Genomic DNA, 26768 nt, shown 5'->3' on the forward strand with positions numbered 1-26768 from the left:
TTAAATTTCCAAGTGCTCTCTATTATGTAGTTAAATTAATGGGTTACATTTAGACTTCAATCAATGATTGGACGGCTTTACATTGTTGTACGATGTTTCTATATTGTTCTGTTCGTTTCAATTGGCCGGGCAAACTGATTATAACTTGGGATTTGCTAACTAGTGCCACTAGTGCACTTGTTAAGAAGCATTTAATAAATTTATTATTTCCTTATTAATTAAAAATTTTATTTAATGTGTATTAATTTAATTCAACAATTTCTATTTTTAACTGAATAATTAATACATATTTCTATATTTTAAGAAAATTAGACTTCAATAAATACTTCATTAAATGCTTCTTAACTAATGTACTGGGGGCACTAGTTAACAAATCCCTTATAACTTATATCATAATTGAAGGCCGGGTTTCTTTGGTTTAGAATTTTGATTAAGTAGTTACACATACAAATGGAATATTGTTTATTACATGGGTAGTGGCCGGGTACGTGCTACTGCTTATGTTAGTGATGTCACGCAGTGCAGTCTCTGAAAATTTATAGATATAAGACGAATCAGAAAAAAGACCCCTAAATTAAAAGCAAAAATTCATATTATTAATCTTATTAAGATTATTAAGTTATCGAACATAAATTTATAGATGTGTTCTTGTACATAAAGTATTTTTAAAAAATGACGAAAAAAAGTTATTATATATTAATAAACATGACAAAAGTTATTTTTCAATCACATGTGAAAAAATCAAGAAATAAAATTAAAAAGGCGATTCAATAAAATCTATATGTCATCATTTTGTAGTTTTATGAGAATTATTAAAGATAAACTTCAAAAATATATATCATTTGACAAATTATATTTAACAAAACAAAAAAATATTATAAGTTGAATACATTCATACATATAAGTTGGACACACTTATACACTGTACACATCAAATTAAAAGATGTAATAGTATTTTATATTGTTACTTTATTGAAGACTATTCTAGGTCTACAAGGACATTATAGTAGCTTGCAACTACATTTCAAGATTGAAAAATATAACTTCTTTTATCTGTAAAAAGATGTGTAATTAGTGGGCTTTTTTATGCTAATTAAATTATATGGTTTAGTTTTTTGGTTAATCGCTAGAATTTATAATGAGTTAAATTGATTACATTAATATTATATATATATATATATATATAAATAATAATAATAATCAGACCCCATAGGAAAACAGGCCTTGGCTCATCGTCCACTTTGTCCTACCCCTAAGCCCGCCCGTGATCCCACGTATACTATTTTAGCTGATTAAATGTTTTGGCAACACCCCCATCATGATCAAGTTCCAAATGATATTTTATGATACTACCCTTCAGTCTTATGTAATGAATGAATAGTCTTAAAATGTATATATAAATAACATATTTAATATGAACAAAACAAAATGAATATATGTCCGGTCGTTGACCTAGTTAGAAATAATATATTTAATCCTTTATATTACAAATTATCTCTTTCTTTTTTAAACTTTTTATTTTTAAAAATCAATGTACTCTTAATTTTTCAACACCTTTTTAATTCACACAATAAATCTACTCTAATATTCCCAAAACATTTTCAACAACTATATACCTATCACATTTATTTATTAAATTAAATATTTTCGCCTAATATATCAATAATATCCTTAAAATATTATTTACAATATTTCCACCCGTTGTCACTTTCTATGAGCAACCTGGGTTCGAATATTGCCAGAAGCATAATTGATATTAAGTGGTTGAATTACCTTGACACTATCCTTGTTGGGGGTTATGTGGGTACCAATTCGGTACATGGGATGAAACGGTTCTTATCAATCTACCGTTTTTTACAATATCTCTTAACCTTCAAAATAGTGAAGTATCCTTTTTACATCAATTACTTTGACGCTAATAACCACATTGCTACCACTATCGTCACATATCAACACCGTCACCGTTGCCGCCGTGGTTATTGTCTTCGCATTGCACGGATACCCAGAGGCGGTACCAGAAAGAAATCTTAGGGGCAAAATTAAAAAATTCATGAAAAATAAATTTAAAAGGATTAAAATGTAAAAAAAAAAAGGTATAAGAAAATTTTAAATATATGAAAATTTTAAAAATACATGACAATCTACCAATATATATATATATATATATATATAACAAGGTCCTAAATTCTTTTATAAAGAATTAAAGACCGTTAGATGAGTTCAAACTTTTAATTACAACCATTAGATCAAAATAAATGTGTTATTTCTAATTTTACTATTGAAAAAACACAACTTTAGTCCTTCTATTTTACATAATTAATCAAATATTAGCTTCGTACACTTTAAAACTTTTAATGTATCGATTATATGTTTAAACATATTTGGATTCTATGTTAGCTGTGAATGGACTTTGATTGAATCCAAAAAGCCCATGACTAGACCATCAAAAGTCCAGAACCAAAGCAAAAAATAAGAGCTTTTTAAAGATAACTAAAAGTATAATACACATATATATTTAATTCTATGATTAATAAATAAATATAAATAAAAGTTAATAACATCATTAAAATAATCTAACTATTTAAATGTATTAATAAACATCATTTAATGAACATCATTTAATGGTTATTTTTTAAGGATAAAAAAGTATATATATATATATATTATAATATTAAACATACAATTTTTGTAATAATATTATAATATGAATATAAAATCAAATATTAAAAACTTATATTATAATTTCTTTTAAGTATTGAACTATATTTATTCAATTACTATGACAATAGCCCAGTGCTACTCGTCACCCATGATGCTTAGGGCTTATAGGGGAAGTTTTAAATCTAATAACAATGATTATCCTAATTATAGTCTGTTTACAATTATTAATAACAACAATATTACAATTAAATTGATTACACTTAATAATATAAAATAAAATATTGATAGAAATATGTAACGTCCTTAACTTTTAGCTATATTTTGTTATTAGATAGACATTATGCAATAAAGTATTATTTATTTTTAAATTAGGTTAAAAGTGTAAATTGGTGACGAAAAATCAAAAAGTGTAAATTAATTTATACATGTGTTGAATTAATTAATTTTGAGAAATTGAGAGTTGTGATTGGTCAATTGAATTTAGTGTATATATATATACACTTCTTTTTTTATTATATACATAAGAACGTCTTAAATTTTTTTTATGCAGAAAAAGGACTGTTAGATTAGTTACAACTTTTAGATCAAAATAACTAGATCATTATCGAATTTATTATTACATAAACATAACTTTAGTCTTTTTACTTTAGATAATTAAATTTTGTGTATTTAATTAATATTATAATACAGTATATATAAAATTGGAAGAATATATAAGTTTGACATACTTTTATTGATTTATATATATACTAGATTTTAGACCTGTATAAATATACGGGTGTATATAAAGATTCTACAGTTAAATAAAACTTATAAGTTTATGACAAAAGTCATAAAATAAATATATGAAGCAAGATATGTTTGGTTTGTAAAGATCCATTTAGAAATATATTTAGATAAACATGAATATTACTTTATTAGAAGTAAAAAAATATTTATAAATCTAATTAAAAAATTGATATATGTTTAATACTTTTTAAAAAGTTGATATTTATCTGTTAAATAAAGGTATTTATTGCTCGCTTGAGCACTAATCATATAAAATATCAAATGTAAGTGTAATGCATAGATATTGTTATGATGTTTTGATAATTTATATAAAAATTATTTTTTATTTTGTTAATTTTTCTTTATGTGTGTATGTATATAAACATTAAATAATGTGAAAGATCGTAAAATATGACTAATATAGTTACACAACTTAAAAAGAAGTCAAATCTATATTCAGTTCTTAATTATATTCAGTTACACAAATCTGGTCATCTTGAATTTCAACCTGTCACTTAATACTAAAATTTTAAGTTTTACTAATTGTTTATAAAAACATAAAATCATGAAATTTTATGTCTTTTTTTTCTCTATATTAGACATATTTTAACTTTGAATGAATTTGCGATAGTTTTCAATGAAAGTTTGTTTATTTATAAATTAACTCATTTTAACATGATAATAATTTACATCTTTTGCATTATGATACCAATTTATCCGTTTTCTACATCTTATATCTATATTTGTCAATTTACGATATTATGAAACGATAATATGTCATTAATTAAATATATTCTCTCGCGTATTACGCAGGACAATAATCTAGTTCTGTTAATATAAATGTATTAAATAAGTGAAATAAACAACTTTTAAATATAACAAATTAACATCTTAAAACATCAAAATTGAGATCCATTGACGGCGGAAAGATTTAGACCTTCAAAAATACTAAACATGATTTATTTTTTAGGTTTCTCAATCTTCGAAAATGTGATGTCCACCTCTGAGTCGATCTTCATTTAAAGTCAAATGCTTCTTTGTTTTTGTTGTCATTTCTGAAGTCATTGGTGGCGTCAAAAATAGATTTCATATAACCATTCTGCATGCATTGAAATACTAATAGGAATATAGAAAAAACATTGAGAGAGATGAAAAATATGGATGAAACATGAAGAGGTAAGAATGTGAAACATATCAGTTTTTCATCTTTATGTTTGAAATTGTGATGTATTGAAATGAAAAAAAAAAGTGTGGTATTTATAATGGTATCTAAAATCTCCAATACGTTTGTAAGGATTTCTTATTAATTACACACTTTGACTTTGTTAATATTTGTTAGGTGCCAATGGGTTTAAACTATAGTGTCATTCCAAAGTCCTACAATGATATTTGATCCTGGGAGACTAGGGTTTGAGTCTGAGCAGGAGGTTTTACTTCTAATTTAACGTCATGCCTTCTGTAGTGGTTAAATTGGTGGGTTTTTTCTCCCCTGTGGTCCCTGACTTCGTAGATTGGTTGCTAGTGATTGTCTACCCGAATGGGTGTAACGGCTAACCGTACCGTGACACGAACGTTAAAAAAAATATATGTTTGGTATATTTAAACAAAATAATATTATTGTTTTGATTGTGAGAATACCAGAAATAGAACTTTAATTTGTATATATGGTAATATGGCTACTATGGGTTGTCATTATTACTTTTATATTCACTATCGCCGCCGTCACTGTGGCCCCTACTTCCGCCCAACTGTCATCACCGCTATAGCTGCCGACACTACGGCCTCCATCTGTCGCCACCACCTCCGCCACCCGTCTCCGCCACCATTACTCTCATCGCTGTTGCATCGTACAGACACAAGTCTAGTGTGTATATATATAAATTAATGTAAAGCATGGTTTGCGTATTGTATGCTTAAGCTTGATAGTATACTTTTAAAATGTAAAATTGTATTAGAAACCCACATAAGAAATATTTACATTAATGTTCAATAGTTCTTCGTAGTGGTAAGTGTAGTTTGGACTTTGGAGTGATGGTTGAAATCTAAAAATCGTTTTGGAAGTTTGATTAAATAACACAAAGTAATTATCAAGAAGTCTTAGACATTAAAAGGTTACCATATATAGAATAGGCAAATTTGACTTTTAGTTTAGATGGTTGATATTTATTTGTTTATTAATTTCAATGGCTAAAATCATCTTACAAATATATTTTTTTCTCTTTGCTATGGGAACCATATACATATATAATATAATTTAAAAGAATAAACTCTTTTGTTGTAGAAGAATAAGCCATAATCAGACTACAATTGACAACAAACTAAATTTAAAAAAATGAAAAATAACATAACAATTCAATATCAAATAATAAACAAATACAAACAAAATACCAAAAAAGAAAATTAAAGTGATATAAAAAAACTGTGTTTTTTTTGTTTTTTAGAAATTTACCAAACTTGATTCGTTTATTAAATATAAGAAATGTACTCTCAACTTCCCTTTTAATATAGGATAGACACTTATTATGAAATCAAATGACTTTATCTAAGTTACCTAAAACATTTATTCTCTCCAAATTTTTCAAAAAAGGACTTGATAAACTCAAATTATCCTTCTCCAATATTCATTTTTATGAATATCAGTACCTAATATACCTATAATACCCATAATAGAATTATTTATAACATACATCATTCAACTATGAAAATAACTACATCATCACTTTTACATCAATTACTTTTAGATTAACAACCACACCGCCACCGCCATCATCGCCATCAACTGTCTCTACTACTTAACGTATCGCATGGATATTTGTCTATATATAAGAATATAGATTAAGCTAGCCCATGTCATGGAATGATTTCAAATATTATAACTGAGTTTTTATTTATCAGTTAGATTACAATTATTTTGACATTTTAGAATTCGATGAAGTAATTACATTTAGAACGGGGCAAAATTAAGGCATGGTGAGTGTCTTTACGCCTGATTTTTTTTTCTTGGTGCGTGGGGTAAGCAAAAAGACATCTGACCCTAAAAGAAAGAAAGACTAGTTCACTAGTCCTCCAATGTATATGAAAGACCGAGTATGTCAAAACGTAGAAACTGTGCTACAGTATTATACTAGTTATAGTATCCGTGCGTTCCCGCGGGATACGCTTTCTATACAAAAAAGGTAAAATCGTAACCATGTGATAGTTATTTAATGAAAACATGATAACCCAAAATTCAGTGGCAAGAAAATAAAAACGAAAACTTTGATTTGGCGCAAATGTAAAAACGCTATGTATATAAAAAGATGAATAAAAATAGTGAAAACCAAATGTTTAAAAGTAACATCGTAACCAGGTGAAAGTTATTTGATGAAAACATAAGAACCCAAAAAATTTAGTGTCAAGAAAATAAAATCGAAAACTTTAATGCGGGACAAAAGTTAAAAGATAGAAAACTTGTACATTTCACGCATAACGTACTTGTATTTTCATATAGCTTTTTAGTATATTATAAATGAGAATCCAAACATTTAGTGTCAAGAAAATAAAAATGAAAAATTTGATGTGGGCAAATTTAAAAATGTTATATATAAAAAAAATGGATGAAAATAGTCAAACCAAATTTTTAAAAAGTAAAATCGTAACCATGTGAAAGTTATTTGATGAAAACATGAGAACCCAAAAAATCAGTGTCAAGAAATTAAAAACGAAAACTTTGATGTGGGACAAATTTAAAAACGTTAGGTATATGAAAAGACAAATAAAAATAGTTAAAATCAAATGGTGAAAGTTAGTTGATGAAAATATGAGACCCCAAAAATTTTGTGTCAAGAAAATAAAAACGAAAACTTTAATATGAGGCAAAAGTTAAAAGATAGAAAATTTAGGAGGTTAAAATAAAAAATGGTAAAAAATTATTATTTGCTATAAGAACTTGTACATTCTACACATAACGTTAAAACTTGTACATTCCACGCATAAAGTACTTAAATGAAAATAATCAAAGACCAAATGTTTAAAAGTAAACCCGTAACTGTGTGAAAGTTGTTTGATGAAAACATGATAACCTAAAAGTTTAGTGTCACGAAAATGAAAGCGAAAACTTTGATGTGGGATAAAAGTTAAAAAAAAATAGAAATTTTAAGGGTTAAAACAAAATTTAGTAAATATTTAGGAGTTTAAAACGAAATTTGGTTAAAATTAATATGTGTTTTAAATGCTTGTACATTTCACGCGTAAAGCATTTGTACATTTACATAAGTTTTTATATATATATAATATATTTATTAATCTTGTAAAAAAATACTCTATGCTAACTATTTAATAAGTTATTATAATAATCATTTGATTTTACGTGATTTACCAAATGAGTTGATTAAATCAATAACATATTAATATATTTCATTATTTTGTAAGTTATTTTCCAAGAAAGAAAGTGCCCACGGGGTGATATCCTTTTCCTTTTTTTTAAATGAATTTATGTCAGAATTCGACAGTGAAAAGTGTAGTATACGTTATCTTAACCAGGTCTGTGTTAGAAAGTTTTCTCAAAATAGAAATGCTTATTTCAAATACCCGATGGAGGAAACCCCCTACTAATCCGCTCGAAGGCACGACGATTAATAGGAGTAAATCTTGTCCTCTCAGCTGAATATACCCAATCCAAGATTTCGTAGAGGGACTTCCTACGTCCACCTACGACTTGAACACAAGACCTCTTAAATGAGAGTTGCCCTTTCAACCACTGAGCTAATCGCAGTTCGTTTTTATTTTTTAACATTACTCATTTTTTACTTCTTTTTGACTTCTTTTTTTTATTATTATAAATTTATGTTAATTAAACTTAATAAAAAAAAGAAAACGATTCTAATAATAAAAAAAATTAAAATAGCCAGTGTAAACGGTTAGAAAATAGATAAATTTTACATTTAGAAATGATTGATACGTGTCATTCAGGGAGGATTCCACCTTCTAAGTCATAACCGCCATGCCATTAGAATTCCATTAAAAAAAAAAAAAAAAGTTCCTAATAACCGCCCTTTACTCCTACATAATCAATTTCACCACCTCTTGATTTGTCTCTCTATGTGGGTTATCAACTTCATTCAATCAAGAAATAATCATCAGGAATTTTTTTGTATATATTTGAGATTCAGAGTTTACCCAAATCAAATGTTCGAGATTCCATTTGCTACTACTACTACTACTTATTGTTGTTGGTACGAATACCACTGAAGACTTACATTAATTAGGCATGTATATATGTGTTTATATATTCTTCTTCTTCTTTGTACGTATGTTTATTAATCTAAAGAAGTGAGAAATTAAAGATGGATGCTGCGGCATATTTAATTTGTTTCTCTATAATCTGTACTTACGAGCTTCTTTTAAATTAGAACCAATAAGTCACGATTCACAACCAATTTGTATCACGAACATTATGCATAATGTATTTTCGAATAATTACACACACTCTTGTAAACCGATTTGTATAAACGAGAGAAATTAAGATGTTGCATATTAATTTAAGTTGTTTCTCTGATTTGTATTTTCAAGATCTTTTTTTTTTTCTAATGCAAGCCAAGTGATTAAAAGGTGCATCTAGCTTTTTTATGCATGCGTTTCTATCTGTTTCTATGACAGGGTTTTGGCATCAAATCTTAATTAACTTCAATGTCAAGGGGAATTGATGCAGTGGATTATCGCAAATTAATATTCGAAGCAGATCGATACTGGTATTTCAACCTGATTCTTCACTAAATTCTACAAGGTTTTTAAAATGGTTATGGATTAATATGTTCTATATATGGACACTATTATGATGCAAGATTTTATCATCCTAAACGGTTAGGATTGACATCTATGTCCTACTACAATCAAGTGCACGTACGGAATCATTGTGGAACTCATTTTAATAGAATAAAACTAGTGATTTGGGGATGATGTGGCTCACTCCGTTGTATTATGTGACTATGCTAGTTGTCATAACTCATAAGGTTTACTTGCATATGCACGTTGTGAAACTCATTTTAGAATGAAACTAGTGATTTGGGGATAATGTAGCTCCCTCCGTCATATAATTACAAGACTATACTAGCAAGACGTAGTCGTCATAATCAGTGGCGGATCTTGAGGAAACTCACGGAGGGGGCGAACATCACGAGATCCAAAAATAATACGAAGAAAACTAATTTTACGAACAAAATATAGATAAAGTGGGCATTACGGAGCGAAAAAACGGAGAGGAACGGTTTGCCATTGGTCATAAGGTTTACTTACATACATGTTAATTAAGACATGAGAGTTGTATGATATCATTTGTCACCATATATAGTGGTAGCCTAAAGGAAGGTGAAATAAAATGATAGTAATATCATGATGGAGTGATCATTACAAATAGCTGATAGTGATCAGAGAGGCTTGACCATAACAAAATGAATGACCGGACTTGAAGATAGTAACTTACAGCCAACATGGAGAGATGGTTATAAAAGTAAATTAACTAATACTCCAATAGATAAATAGTTGATAGCCCACTAGGGAAAATGAGTTGATTGTGGTATACTGGTATTAACTTCCAGCCCATTAGGGGGTTATAGTTGCAGAGTTTGCAACAGAAACTGAATAGAAGGATAATAGCAATATAGCCCATTAGATGATGAGTGCATATATATATATAGCATCAGGATTCAGATGAGCATTGATGTCCATTTTCATGAGATGCTACATTTTTTTGTGCCAGCCTTTTTATCCGAACGATGCTAACTGATCTTGCATTCGTATCTTATATATAACTCTCTATTAGGAAAGAGAGCTGTGTATAAGGCCACCCTCTAGAGGCACAACCGACCAAATTTATTATGCATGCTCCGCTCACTTGGTGAATACAGATGGTAAATGATGTATTTTATTTTTAAAAAATATTAAAAGCTAAGAAAAAAAAATGTGGTGCTGTTCTGGTACCCTGGTAAACTCTAGGTGCTATAGCATGCCCCAACAAAGCTACCATAAGATGTGGGTTTTGGGCGGGTCAGTTGGAGCAAATTGGTAGAAAGACGGGACCGAGGGAACACCCATTACCAGCACGTTACTTGGAAACTTATCTGGTGTTAATATACATTATTATAATTGAACAATGCAATATAACAGTGGCATTCTGCCAGACAAGATTTAGATAGGGGACGTGTGAAACAAACTATTACACAATATACCCAGAGCTCGGCAATTTTACCAGAAAGGAACTACATAGGAATGCATAAAAGAGATTATTACACAATATACCAAAGCTCACATGGATTGTCTTGGCACCTCAACCATCAACATTGTTTTCGTTCATCCTAGCTGCCATTATCTGCAGCCACATCACAAGAGAAATGAATCAGATACTGATCTCGCAAACTACTATTCTCCAATAACATCTTATGGCTACTCGTCTGTTACCTCGCCTACCATGAACTGCTTCTCTTCATGCAGCTGCTTTTGCTGTACACATGAAAGTCACAAAATTATTTTCCCATGCTTTTACAAAGCTACTGATAGAATTGATAGGGCGGTGAAATAAGAATAGGTCTGAAGCTGGACAAGCTCATAATGCACTAATATAGAGTAACTAACATCGATATTGAGGATTAGGATTGCAACTGTCTGCTTGTATGGACTACAACAACTGTGGCCCATCAAAATCCTTTCTATGTAATGTTTTGACCTGATAAATGATCTTAAGTAGTATTTATCCCCTTTCTGCTACATGATATTTTACCCCTTTCTAATGTGATTTGAAAACCATCAGGTGCTCTAGGATTCAACCTGGCTTATGGAACATTACTTGTAGTAAGCCAAATTTTTTAAGCTACAAATGATGTTGCATCTATTTTCCCATAAGTTGGGTTTCAAATAGGTTCTATTAGTTTAAAGGGACTCATTTTAGAAACTGCCAGTCTGACATAGGTTTTATTTGAGGCAATTAAAGTTACTTTAGCCAGTTCAACTCATGCTCATGACATAGCACAGAAAAGCTACCTCCATTTTGGTTGGTGAAGTTGAGGATGGTGATCTACTTAGTACTTAGTTATCAGCATATATATGTGATTTTTACGACCTACGTGTCATGTTTTTAGCAAGCATGTGTGCATTATGAAACTTGGACACTCGGATGCAATTTGATGGGTCTCTAATTAGCTTGTGCAGATGAAGTCATGGCTTCTTCTTCTAAAGGGTTACACCTTTGTACTCATGTATGTTGTACAGAACACTTGAGTTGTATTACGTATTAACTTGCGTATAGGCGTTAGTAAAAATAGTCTATTTGAGATTTACAATGATGTACCTTCTCTTGCAGAGCCTTCACAGTTCCCAACATAATCTGTGTCTGCATATCAGAACTAGAATCAATTACATTACACATGACAATACAGAACCAAGGACACATGAAAATTTAGATTAATTAATCTGAAAGTTTGCCTAGCAGTATGTGACACATAATATTTTGGTTGGTAATGAGCAAACAGTTTTGCATATTGATGGATTAACTATGAGCCTGTGACCATGTCTTTAAAGTCCAGTGTCCCAAATTGACCCAATTTTTTGAATTGGAGGATTACCTTTCTGATTCTCACTTGTTGCATCATGCTCTCGATCTCTTTCTCTAACTGACACAGCTCACTGATATCTGACTCTTGGATTTTGTTCTCTTCGAGGTGGCTGCAAACCATAAAGGTAAAAGTGTAAAACCTATTTTGTTTCAGTTTGTCTATTGAAGTTACATGAGTAAGATATCTGATTTAGTAAGATTACCGTTGGGTGATCTGCATTAACTTATCAGCGGTCCATACTTCGTTAAACTCTAGCGCAAGCTTCTGTCAGAAGTGCCCACAAAGGATTGTGCTTATTAGGATCGCAATAACATAGTCCAGTTCATTAGAAGTATCGGGGTAGCACCGCTATATACTTTAACTGGTTAAAATTTATAATATTGTTTAGTTGAACACAGATCAGTTGCCCTTGAAAAAATGGTCAAAGTGTTTGTTTATCTTTAGCTAGGTGATTAATAATTATCTATTTTTTGTTTGGAAAATTTAGGAGTTCATATGCGTTTAAATACACTTAAGGGGCTGCTGATGCGTCTATTCGTCGTTCATTCTTATTACTGTTTGAACTGTTCAATAGCATGGCAGCTCCCTCTGTAATGAAATGATTGCCGGCTAACAAGCACCGCAAACGACATTACCTATGCACATGATATTAATTATAAATACATCTGGGAGCCTAACGTTTAGCTATGGTCATGAGTCCAGATATGTATATATGTCGTTAGCTTCCTCTACCATCAACCTTTTAGAATTCAACAGAAGTTGTTTGTGAAGAAATATATTTCCTGGCTTATTTCAGAATGGCAGAACAGGGTGGTAAATCATGAAATTGCAATATGAAAGCGAAAAGTGACAAAACTGACACAAGAACCTGACATCCACTTCTGCAAGGCTCTGAAGGTTAGCAAATGATGGTTTCACCTCAATAGTTCTTAGTAACTATTGCTAGTAGTGTTTGATAAGTTTTATAATGTGAAGGCATGAAATGGGTGCAGGGAATCCTATTCTGTTAAAGCAGAGCAAATTTGTACCTTACTAATTACAAGTGACTGGAGAAGTGTTCCATACCTCATGTACTGTTCTGCGGACGATTTCATCTGCATTTTTGTAGCTTTGGTAGCGAGTGAGAATCTTGTTCATGCTGCTTCACAACAGAAAAGCAAAGGGTTAGTTAAATCATCACTCTTCCCTCTAAATACCATTGATGTAGAATTGCTAAGAAAGAAGTATTTCATGGTAGACTCCGAAGGTGTGATGAAGAAATATAGCATGCCAGTAGAGTGGGTTATTGGTGAAATGCATACAGGGTTGTGAGTTTGCGCGCGCGCGAAGCACCATAATATATAAATTGATCGTTAAAGCGTAAAAGGTAATAAGACTAACTCAAATTATGTGAAATAAGATCTTATTTGAGTCGACCTGAGGTAATAAGACTAACTCAAATTATGTGAAATAAGATCTTATTTGAGTCGACCTGTTTTCTGGAGTCGACTATCTTAGATATGTGGCAAGTGCAAACTGATAGGACCACTTTTGCTCAATAGGCCCTACCGGCATACACTCACGAGTCTAGGCATATTTAGCATACACTCGCAAGACTTGGCATGTCTAGCATACTCGCTGACCATGGATGGGACTCCAAATTATAGCCAGAGTGAACTATTTATGTCAAGTCTATATTGTTCGGAATACTGGTTCTGATATCGAGTCTAGTCCTATTGATTTTTGTTAAGGTAGGGGAAACACGTTAGAAGTCCAGATATGAAAGAAGCCACTTGTGAAAGGAAAGAGTATATATGTAACATCCATACAGAAACAACATGCATAGACCACTCTAATGATGAGATGTAAACTTTTAACTGTATGACATCAAAATCTTTACAAATGGAGTAAAACCCCTCAGATGAAGTTCTAGTAATTTTGCTTAAAAAGAAATAAGAATTTTAATATCATCTTGAATGATCATCATATAAGATTTAACAATTAAATTGTAATTTCATCTTGAAATTTAAATCGCGGGTTGGGTTACACGATAGGAGTAGAAAGTGGAGATAAAAATAATAAGAAAAAATCAAGGTCCTTTGCCGCATGTGTACGTGTAGGTGAAATAATTACCTTATTACAAAATAAAAGAATAAAAATAGCATGAGTAGCTAGGTTGTCAACGAGCAAAACATTCGCAAACAATTCTAACAACGGCTTAGTAAGAAATTCATTGCTTACGTTGTTTACTTCATGAATGTTTGGTAGATTGTTTATGTTTCTTTGTGTTTATATGGTTATATTCAAGTATGATGTATGTACACTAATTAACATTTTGCTTGTTTAAATGTTCGTCTTGTGTTTTTTCCCTCAAGTTTAAACGATATTCTGTTTGGTTAGTTTAAACCCTAATGAGCAGATTAAGATTCTAAATTTGTATGAAAATGGGTAACCTGGGGCCTTTCTAATGTGCGCTACACAGTATGTATTGATGTTCTTTTCAAACTTTCAATGATGTTCACCTATTAAGCCATAAGTTTTCAAATACGTTTTTTTTAAGACTTTCAAGTTACTTGCTATACTATTGGGTCACCATAAAGATGTTATCTTATGTTAGAAAAGGACGAACATATGGACCAAAATAGAGAAAATAGGTTGCTTGAGGATCACCTACAAGTAATCATGTGTATGCCATACAATTAGTTTTGTTATGTGCAAAACAAGTTGGCAGCATATGTAAAGATCGTAAAAAAACAAATCAACTTCTCTGGCAACCTCTATCTTATGGATTTGTATAGTTGGTAGCAACACAAAAAATAAAAAATAGAAATAATGCTAAAGGAAATTTTCTAAGCCATTGAACACACTATCATGAATTTGTTTTGATTTTGCACTAAAGTTGTTACCCTTAATGCGCATACACTCATTTGTGTGTAGCAAGGTGACGGCAGAACTTTCACAATATATTTACAAAATACACACGGGTATGCATATGATACGAGTAGGTTACCCCTAAAACATACTTGCAAATCATATCCTTACCCATGTACATTTTGAATCCGTATGTGCCAGTACGATGCTAATCGATTATAAATGGGTTAGATTTGCATAGTTTATTTTGTTATGTGGAAATCCTCTCATACGCATGAAAAGTCGAGTGCGTCATCTTGCTTTTGCGCATTAGATTAGTTAGAGGGATCACAATTGGAAATCGCATGACAAAGATACATGAACATTTCAATCGACATAATGGGCCACGTTTCTTAGTTCTAGGTTCACTATGCATAATAAATCGAGCGTGTCACATTGCTTAGTTCTTGAAAATAGTGACGGCAAATTGTATGGCGAAGTCTACTAATCACATACCAATATACAAATAATCTCGTTATGTTTAGTAAACTTTGTAGTGATACCAGATCATTAGGATGTATTTAGCATTTTGTTACCTTTTTATTGTTCTCTATAAAGGGCTATAGTCTGTGCCTCTTAAGATAGGCATTCGTATCAAAGTTGTCATCACATGATTCCCACTTTTAAAGTAGTTTTATTATATATCCCTCTTTAAACTTAGTTTTCACATATAGACGGAGATTTCCTATATGCGAAGTGAATTCATTATAGAACGTTGATCACCTTCTTTGAATATCGACTTAGGGTTAAAAGCGGAACTTGATATAATAGAGTCGTTTGGAAGAGGTTGGGGCTATCAAAAGAGGAAAAATTGGCGATGGAACATGCAAAAAAGCATGACAAAGATAAATAGAACATTTCAATCGGCATAATGGGCCACATTGCTTTGTTCTAGGTTCACTATGCACATAATAAGTCAAGCGTGTCACATTGCTTAGTTCTTGAAAATAGTGACGGCAAATTGTATGACGAAGAGAATGAATTATCATTTACTAATCACATACCAATATACAAATAATACGTTATGTTTACTAAACTTTGTAGTGATACCGGGTCTTTAGGATGGATTTAGCATTTTGTTACCTTTTTATTGTTGCTCTATAAAGGGCTATAGTCTCTAGCCTCTTAAGATAGGCATTTTTATCTAAGTTGTCCTCACATACTTCCCGCATTTAAAGTAGTTATATTATATATCCCTCTTTAAACTTGGTTTTCACATATACACGGAGAATGGGTTGGGAATAGGATGATTTTCTATATGCGAAGTGTATTCACTATAGACTTGACGTTGATCACCTTCTTTGAATATCGGCTTAGGGTTAAAAGCGGAACTTGATATAATAGACTCGTTTGAAAAAGGGTGGGGCTATCAAAAAAGGAAAAATTGGAGATGGAACCGGCGAAAAATAACCTAAAAAACCCTTTTATTTAATATCAAGTTCTGGTTTTAACCCTAACTAGCTATCGAGAGAAGGCGATCGAAGTCAAGTCTATAACAAATGCATTTGGCATATAGGAAATCGTTAAACTGAGGGCGTTAGTTGCTGAACTAGAAAAGAATGCTCGCAAGCTTAACATCTATTCTTTCAAGCTATACCCGAGGAGATGGGGAGATAGGTGCTATATATCGCAAGTTACAGCGACCTAAAACATTGTAAGACAAAGACAAATTGAACACAGTGGGTCCTAGAAGAACGACTTGACTTGTAACGTTAAAGAGGTTTCTTAAAAGTTCGAGGATGGAGAAGCGAGGAATGGTTGAGATATTCTCAAAGGTACGAAGTCTTGGACTTGGTAAAGTCTTTACTTCTCAAGATTGTGGCCTCCATGTAGTAATGTTTCAATTTGGAATCAATGTTATTTAATGAAAAATGCTCGTAAGTTGAAAGCGTACGAAGAACACTTAAAAGGGACTAAGAAAACAAGGACATTTAAGGTGGTTTGTTAAGACCACACTCATATAAACATTGTGGTGGAAGCCCGAACCGAGAGGACTTTGAAAGCGATTGGTAAGAGGTTCTAGATCTGAGAAAGGTCGAGAGTGTGTACGAGATAAAAGCCACGTAAAGAGCTTTAAGTGTGGAGAAACGGACCAGAAGTGTCCAAATTTGGCGAAAGAAAGGTTAACTTGAGGATGATGGGTTCGTAGGTAATGATTCATGTGCCATTTGATTTGTTTATTCTACATGAGTTAATAAAGAGGTTTGGTAACGTTTAACCTGTTTGTGTAAAATTTGCGTTGAGATAGGTGCATGTGGAAAAATGGGTTAGCAAATTTTACCAGATCTTCAGTATTAATTTTGCTACGTTACCACGTAAAAGGCTATATATAACCTCTAGATTCTTTATAAAAAAAACATTCATATCAATTGTTCCTACATTATCCTCGCATTTAAACTAAGTTTATTTCCATGGTTGTAAATTTCAGTTATCTCAACCGATATCGCTTATCGGTGGTCGACCGATATAATATATTCGCAATAAATCCGACGTATCCCCGATACGCTTATCGATGGTCGACCTAGACAATACCGAAAAGCGATATTTACAACCTTTTTTTATCTCTCTAAAGTCACTTTCGATATATAGGGAGTTTGTAGTGAGTTTTAAGTCTATTTTTCACTTGTAATGTGTAATATTGTAGTCTATATGTATGTATATGCAAACCCTTAGCTTGGACTGTAGGAACATAAATATCCTATCAAATGTATATTTGTTTTTAGTTAGTTTTTCATAGTATAGGGTCTAATATATGATGTTATGGTCTTTATACATATATACACACACATACACGGTGTATAAGTTTGAATACTAGCGTGTTGTTGAGTTAGCTTGTCGCCCAAATGTTCCTCATGTATACTAGATTGTCTTTCTATGTATGTGTCTACTTATGTTAATAACGATAGTTTGAAAAATAATATCGAGCATGGAAATTATGTATGTTAAGCACACGTATATTATCATTGTGAACATAGATATTATGTATTTTATGCATTCGTATAATATCACATTTAGGATCACAAATTTGGCCATGTATTCTAGAATGCCTTTATGTGTTTTTATGTTTTGTCTATTTGAGTGGCTAGTAATGAAAGTTGCGTAATTGCTCTTTTGTCTTTCCTAAAGACCTACTTCGTATGTCATGCATTTTCATTACCCAATTTCTTACGAGATCGATAAATTGTAAGCACTTCCTAAAATGCATCTTTAGGTTAAGAGTGACGATGTACTAGTCAACAAAAAGGAACACGAATACGTAATGTTGTAACTAAATGATCCCAACCTAAAAGAATAGAAATCCAATCAATAAATGATCCTACACTAAAAAAGTACGAAATTTAATTCGGACATTATTCAAATTATGTGATCCATTCAAGGATACTCTACAACGTTAAAAATATTGACAAAGAGTTGTTCAAGTTAGCAACAAACACCTATTCAAGAACCATGAAATCTCACATAAACTGAGTTGTGAGATTTTTTCACATAATGTTCTATGTGATGACCATCGACTAAAGTAATAGAAAATGCACAACACACAAGCATAAATTAGTAAAACGCTTTATATATAATGGTAGGATTTATATACACCGGTAGTGGTAGGCTGGTGGCATGAGGTGAGTGTATGTTTTTGTGTGTTTTCGGATTGTGGGGTAGCATTTGTTTAAGCAAATTAGGTGGAAAAGGGTCGAGGATTAGAAAGGTAAGTTTCAAATTTTTGAAAAAACGATGAATAATGGTTTCTTAGATATGGATAATTTGACTTCACAATTTTAAACGGGTAACATTATATGTACATTATCAACTAAAACTACAATGCCTTTCTATTTTGAGGTATTTTATGTTAGGTTTAGCACAGCAGAAGTAATTAAGCAACAAAATGGAGAACACGATCATTGCGTGGTACCTCACATGATGTGTGTAAACTAATTCATGGCCAAGGGATTTTTATCAAGCTCCGTACGACAAGAATTACAATGCATAGAGTTTAATATACAAAACTCGTAAAGTATTATACACCTTAAACCAATTTATTATCTATCTTTTAGTTTAGATATATTTTTAAAAAATAATTATCTAACATGCAAATTTTACTTAATAAAAATAATATTTAACGGCAAGTATCAAATATTACTATTGACATAATGTACTAATTATACTTCTCTTTTGATCTTTGCGTAGGAGAAAAAAGAGAGGCATTATCCTCCTTTCCTAGTCAAAACATGTAAAATCTATATATTTGAATTATCGAATCGTCAAGCATTGAACCTCTATTTTACTTTAGCATGTCTTACTACGAAATAAAAACTTCATTATATTAAATATAGGTTTCATGTTTATTTTTTAAGCCAAGTATATAAAAACTTCATTATATTAAATATAGGTTTCATGTTTATTTTTTAAGCCAAGTAAATAAAAACTTCATTATTTTAAATATAGGTTTTATATATATTAATATAGGTTTTACATTTATTTTTTTAAGGCAAGTATATAGAAACTTCAATACATTATTATTTAAAATATAGGTTTTATAAATATTTGTTTAAGGCAAGGGATCTAGTCTTCATTATACAATGTACGGGTAAAAATATGATGGAAAAAATGATTAGTCAAATCTAAAGGACTAATATGGAAACCATTTAAAATTTAAGCGGGCAAATAAAAACTCAATTGAAGAAGATGTGTGATATGGTAAATCGTGCGACTCAAAGGAAGCACCTTCTAGATCATCCTTGGACAATCTATACATGCTAAATAAAGCATGACGTCACAAGTTAGATCATCATTAGAAAGCTATATTAAACCAAAGGCACAGTAAGTAGTCGAAGAACAATAAAGAGTATTGTGGTGAAAAGTATCTATTCATCATGTTTCAAGCCCATTCTATGTCATTAGGTTTGACCTAAGGTCATCGTATTACCTAAAGTAAATGCTTTGCACATTTGAGCACATCAATTTTGTTGTCATTGTTTAAAATGCCTTTAATGCTCAACATGCTCCTTAGATATTTTAAGCATTATTGGGTTCCCTCATTAAAACAATGTGCATATTTATCCTTTTTAAACTTCGTATTAATATTCAAAATGACTTTAATGCTCTACATGCTCCTTAGATATTTTAAGCATTATTGGGTTCCCTCGTTCAAACTATGTGCATATTTATCCTTTTTGAACTTCATATCAGCCTTCTCCAAAAGAAGTTATACTCTTGTAAGGAGCATTGTAAGTTTATATGTGTGACACCTTAATAAGCTAAATAGTCATAATACGTATGACACATTCTATACGCTAAATGAATGAATATAGGATTATGTGATGCTTTTATCTCCCACAAGGATGAGTTTACACGCTTCTTTCCTCTTCTTTTGTACCGAGGGATAATAGATTCTTATACATGTCCCCACACCTAAGGTTGGGGACGGGGGAAAGGGTAGTAAAGATTATTCGATTATGTTTCGCAATCTCCTTTTTCTTCTTTCAGCTATTACCGACTACTAATAATTGGCCGCCATTAGATTTGTTATCACAAAATGCATACTTGTAGATCTCACTAATCCATACTCACGACTAGTAAGGACCTTCGGTCAAGTAATCAACTCGATAGGGATTTTTGTATATAGATACTAAAATAGTTAACCTTTAAAAAGTTACTTTGCCAAAGTGTTCTTTCTTACATAAGTTTGCAAACATCCAATTTCCAAATTACCAATTCATGGGTGAATCTTTCTTTTTTTGTGTGTTAACCATCCACTTTTCAAATATATACTTTCTTCTCATATTCTCTTATCTCTAATTCATATTCCTTCGCGAGATTTCCCCCGACTTTAGCCACAAGATCGAGTTTGAGGCACTTTGATTGATTTTGAGACCGATTTGGCTTAATTTGATCTCATTTGACTCAAATCATAATTGAGACTATTATAGCTTACTAAACATGACTTCAATTCTATTAACAATTACTCAGGCCGACAATTTTAAGTTTTACGACATCTATAGAGTGTCACATGTTATCAACATCCTAGCAAGTTCTCTATGGTTACCCACATGCAGTGCATGATCACTCTAAAGTTGGAGTGTACGAAATGAAAGTTTTATGAATAAGTTTCCCATCTCTGAACCACGAAATCATGGCTCGATAACATTTGTTTCCTCTCTAAACCATTGACTCTACTCCTTCGCTATATTTCATCTATCTCTTGCCACAAGTTCGAGTTTGACACTAACTTTGGTCAGTTTCGAGACCACTTTGATTGTATTTAACCACCTTTGGCAAATTTGATGGGGTTCAACTTAATTAACTCCTATTTGAGTCACTCATAGCTTACTCTACACGACCATGATTCGATCTACGGTTACTTGGCCCACTAATTCAAGTTTTCAAACACCTAAGAAGTGTAACATAGTATTCATGATCATAGAAACTTCAACTTTCTCCCGGCTGGTCACATCAAGTTAGATCACTCTAGGGTCTTAATACGCATATTCACCATTTTATAGACTCGTATCAAGGTTCTTATATAAATATCCAACCATAATCACAAGTGCAAAGTGGTAGACTCGTATAAGGTAAGTGGATCCAAACAAAACAAGAATTTTGTTCATCTTAACTACTCAACTCAAACCATTGTAAGGGATTACAATCACAACCATATTACATGTTGTAAAAGCACCTATAAAGGGATAGTCTTTTATATTATAACAAGACTAAGTTGCGCAAGGTTTTGGGTACTAAAGAAACGAAATGATTTATTTGTCGACTACTTAAATACCTAACTAAATATTGAAAAACTTCGTGACCACGTCTAGATTTATACATGTTAAAAACATGACAAAGCTTATGACAATTTTTAGGACACTTTAGTATCTTGAACTTCTTTAGAGTTAGCATAGATTAGTCTAGGTGATTTTCCGGACACTTTAGTATTTTGAATTCCTATAGCCTTTAACACATTATATTGCTAATTGCTTTATTACTTAGCATTGTTTAATGTTAAATCTTATTTGATACTTAATGTTATGAAGCAATTTGGATACTCTACATTTCATATACACTATTTTTTTATATACTATTTTATTATTACAATACAACGGGCCTTGGATTTGTGAGGCTTGTCCTTTAGCTAAATGTTGTACTCGAGACCTTGTGGTTACCTTGTTTTCACAACATTACTTGGATAACCTTAAGCATAAGCATGCTTTCAGCTAGATACAAGAATGCAAGCATAGCATGGACAGATACAAGAATGCAAGCATAGCATGGACGAAGGTTAAAGCTAGAACTGAAGCGTTGGTTTTTTGTGTTGTATAGTTCTTTTACAAGCTTAGCTTTTGCTTAGCTTCCAACTAAGGTGAACGGCATAAAATGTTGCTCTTTCCTTTTATGATGTATATCTCATTTCGAGCCAATGGGCTTGTTAAGACTAAGGATACTTTTGGAGCTAATCTTCCTCGAAAAATGTTCGTATTATACCGTTTTGGGGGTGAGACTTCCTATGTTAGCAATCACTGCAATCGTACGACACCTATTGCATCCCTTATGTTTGTAATAAACAATTCCTTTCATGCAGTTTCTCTTCTATTTTCACAAAAACATAAGTAGCTCTCTCACTAGCAAGTCGGTCCAAGGGTAAATAACTTACATAGCAAAACATATTTTTTAAAAAACCACCGGGCACAACGTACCCTTTTTCAACTAGCTTTCATTCTTTCAAGAGGGAACTTAGCTTGTGACTTAATGGAAGCCTATCATGGGATGAATTCTTTCAATTGGTATGAGCATCACCCTTACTTTTTGCAGTTCCTACGGTTGGAGTGGTGGCTTATGGAGAGGTAGCTTCAACCCAAAAAAATAATGATCATGACCAACATTGCTATGACCACCGAGCTAGGAGTTCCAACCTCGAGCTTGTAACGACCTACCTAACCTACTTTGAGTTGTACTTAAACCAGGTATATGTTCCTTATGTATGTTAGCCCTCAACTTCGTCAATGTTTTATCTTTTCCCATTTCCATGCAACTTCTTATAGAAAAAACACATCCAGCTATGGTAATTTATGTCCTCGTGGCACGAAACATTTAAAAAGTGCACTGAACAATTAGAAAGTAATTTCGGTAGGTGCAAGTTAAATCAAGAAAAGCCTTGGCACGAATAAGAATCACGTGAGATGTGTCTCAAATCTTTTTGGGTGATAGTTAACATGAAATCGTGATTTGACGTAAAAGAGTTTTGAGACATACAAACACAATATTCATAAACCACGCAAACATACAAGAAGACCCTACTAAGATAGGATATGTTATGTACTTTGATATGTCTTGTCTCCACGAAATGTATGAAGTGAACATATTACCGATATAAATAGCTCAAGTAAACATACACATTGAGGTTGGCTCCAAGGGTTAGTTACAAAGAATTTGTTGTGACAATATATGTAGTGCATTTGATAGCACAATTCAGATCTCATCATAGCTCCAGTTACGAAGTAAAGATAAGTACACATGTGTAGACGCACGCCTTTTCTAGTATAACATCATCAAATGACTCCCCAACATAGATTTTAGGATAAACTTGGATGAAAGGAAAGTCATCTGCTTCTTGAAAACAAACTAAGGCAAATTGTAGGGGAAACAATGTAATCGGATAGAAAGGACTACATGGGAGATGAATCAAGCTCAAAAAGTATATTGGCTAAAAAATGAGGTGCACCGATATAGCGTTAATGCATTGTTAAGAGTCCCCTAAAAAGAAAGTTGATTCTTAGAGTCAGGGTCACTAATTTGTACTTGCAAAAAGATACTAGATGGGAGAAAATTGTTCGCCTATGATTTTAAATGAATTTTTTTATTTTGTTTATAAACGCATCTCTAAATGTCGTCGTTATGGTGCATTAAATAGTTGTACATTTACAATAAAATTCGGGGTGAGCTTTTGATATAAAACATATATTTTTTTATGCATGTTAAGTTTTACTAAGGGTTGCATATAGAATGTTTCATAATAATTATTAATTTGTAGCATTATAGATAAATGAATGGAAACAAAAAAGGAAAAGAACCGCTCACACAAAACTCGGAAATCAAACCACTATCGCTCCAACATCAGACACGGGGGAGACGGCTTGTCCTTAGACTACCACAAAGACAACATTAGACGCACACCAGCCTCAAGCTTGATGCTTCAAACATACTATTATTGAAGTTATGGGATGATGCATCTTCTATCGTTTGTTTTAGATTCCTTTATACATGTATATGTGTTTTATAGTCGAGTATTTTGAACATTCCTTTTTATGAAAAATAATTGGAACGTCTACAATTTTACAATATATTAATAAAATAGGATATCAAAACCCAATAGAATTAGCCATAAAAGGCCATTCACTCGATAGAAAACACACACATTTAACTTAGTTAGAGGACACATCACAAAAAGAAAGGTATGATGCCAAGATTTTATGGACAAGGATCATTCGAACGGGTGAAGCAACAATGTGTAGCTATCTCCAAATAGTAGTTCATGAATGGTACTTCGATTTGTTCAGAAAAGAAACGAGAGACAAGAAAACATCTTTGATTACGATTAAGAGTGTTTTTGAGCAAAAATTGAGCAGCAAACGATCACTTTGTTAAATCTTTTTTTCTTGTTCAATCTTCTTAAACAAACACGAAAAAGAAATTAAGCGATTGCTTCTTGTCATGTCATCCTAATCAAAGCATGAACACTTAGTGTTGCTAAACAGCCACCAACTTTGCTAAATCCCTTTTTTGTTGATCAGCCTTTTCTTACAAAAAACAAAATATTATATCGGTTATTTTCTTGTTTTACTTTTTAAACAAATGGGAAATATTGCATCGAAATTTTCAAGTTTGATGGCTCTATGTAAAGACTCCTTGTGTATATTACATGCGTTTTTTACATCGATTGATCATAACACCCATGTTTTTGTTAATTGTTCATATCACAATTATGAACTAATATTTATTGTTTTTTATACTTATTATGTATGAGACATTCGGGGGCATGATTCTGATGTGATGTTTGACCAGTGGCACATCAAAAAAAAATAAAATACTTTCACATGAGATCTCATGTGGCCAAGATATAAAGGGTCAACGGCTCCCACCAAATCCCAAAAACACTGGCAATTTTTTACAAAAAGATTACAGGAACCACCTCCACAACATGACATTAAAACCTCTAATTTTTTGATTAAAAAATATACCAACTCATGCATGTCAGGTACTCACAAAAAGGTATATATATCCCATCACAAATATGCTCCCATTCCACCAGAGCCATAATTGGATGTATGTTACATACCTCCTATCTAAAACACCTTATTTCATGTAGAAACCCCCTTTGTATATAATAAAAATAAAATTGGAGCTTGACACCTTATTTTGTACATGTAGAGCCTCTTAATCACACTCGTGTTAGTTTGGAGCTGTTAATTAATTATGTTAATTGTTGATTTGCAGCTAGTTGACAATTTTATAGCAGTAAGTATAACCACATCAAATAATAACTATATATATATATAGATAGATAGATACAAAAACTATATAGCAATTCACATCAAAAAGCAATAAATAACAAAAGTTGTGGCGGTTTACAGATATTAGTTTCTTCTAATTTTTGTATAAATTTAAGAAACCTTTGGATACGCATACACATGGAGATAAGAATATATATATATGGAGTATCCAAACTCCATGTCCACGTACAACCGAAGCTACTGTAATTTTTGTTTGCTGAACTCATTCAGAAGAAGAAGAAGCAGCATAAACCAAATCTGGATTAGAATCTTATCGGATTCTATAAACTGTAATTTGCTAGTAGTTCACAACAAAACACATATACATAGACCTATAATAATAATAATTAGAGTATAATTATAGATAGATAGATACAGGAGGGGAACAGTTTTAGTTGAGGAACTAAAATACATATAAAGGATTGAATTGAATTGGCTGAACTGGGCGTACCTGTCACCGGTGGAATACTCAAACAGGCGATTCTTCCCGGAGAAGACAAAAAGAGCGAGATCAACGTCGCAAAGGACAGCCAGCTCATGAGCTTTCTTCATCAATCCATTCCGTCGTTTCGAGAAGGAGACTTGACGGCTGCTTTTATCTGAGATCCGTTTCAGCTCAACTTTCCCTCGCCCCATCTATATCTGAATAAAAATAAATTCAAACCCTAATAAAAGGACACACACAGTTGTTTGTTCTATAAAAGGGATTTGGTACGGATCAATTCTAATCAACGGCATCTTGTGCGCGGTCACAAAAAATATTAAACACCAACCGGTTCGCGTTTTTATTTTTAAGAAAAACTGCCACGTGTGACACCGGTCGACCCAGGGGAGGGTGAGATCAATGAATTTCTTTTTGCCCTTTTTTCTTTTTTGTTAGTTCTTTTAATGTGAAAATTAACCAAGGAAGATATTTATTTGTACTGTTTCAAAAAAATGAAGATAGTTATTAGTGGGGATGGGGAAACGGGTCGGGTTGTGTGGGTGATATTGAAAATATCTGATTTTTGCCAGTTGGAGCTTATTTGGACCCACCTGAGACCACCATACACTAGTGATACGACATCTGTCTTTTTCCTTACTGATGAAGCGAACCCGATCGACACCCATTTTGGCAAATCCTTTTCTCTTCTTCTATTGCGGACGTATATCTTTGTGTTATCTATTTACCACACATTCTTCTGCTTTAAAGTACTTTTATATTTTCCATGTTATTATAATATATATATTAAAAACAAAATATCGAAAAACAGGTAAAGAATAGTATATTTTTTATTTTTTTTATTTTTACCACATAAGTTTTAATCTTTACATTTTTAGCACTAAACTA

The 26768-nt window shown here is 31.9% G+C and overlaps 1 protein-coding gene across 2 annotated transcripts; it reads right to left on the bottom strand.

The window, feature by feature from the left end:
• Positions 1-10527: 10527 nt before the first annotated feature.
• On the bottom strand, positions 10528-26235 carry LOC122579857 (agamous-like MADS-box protein AP1). Of its 2 annotated transcripts, none has more exons than XM_043752110.1 (7): positions 25890-26235; positions 13080-13155; positions 12217-12278; positions 12024-12123; positions 11750-11791; positions 10864-10905; positions 10528-10774 (listed from the first exon to the last, which is right to left on the bottom strand). In XM_043752110.1, the coding sequence occupies exons 1-7, from the start codon at positions 26072-26074 to the stop codon at positions 10733-10735; spliced, it is 549 nt and encodes a 182-aa protein (XP_043608045.1). In that variant the 5' UTR covers positions 26075-26235; the 3' UTR covers positions 10528-10732. The 2 variants fall into 2 exon arrangements, with proteins under 2 accessions (XP_043608045.1, XP_043608046.1); XM_043752111.1 differs by having other exon boundaries at positions 13080-13152; positions 25890-26233.
• Positions 26236-26768: the final 533 nt, after the last annotated feature.

This window comes from Erigeron canadensis, chromosome 8 (assembly GCF_010389155.1).
Source record: "Erigeron canadensis isolate Cc75 chromosome 8, C_canadensis_v1, whole genome shotgun sequence".
Taxonomy (NCBI): domain Eukaryota; kingdom Viridiplantae; phylum Streptophyta; class Magnoliopsida; order Asterales; family Asteraceae; genus Erigeron; species Erigeron canadensis.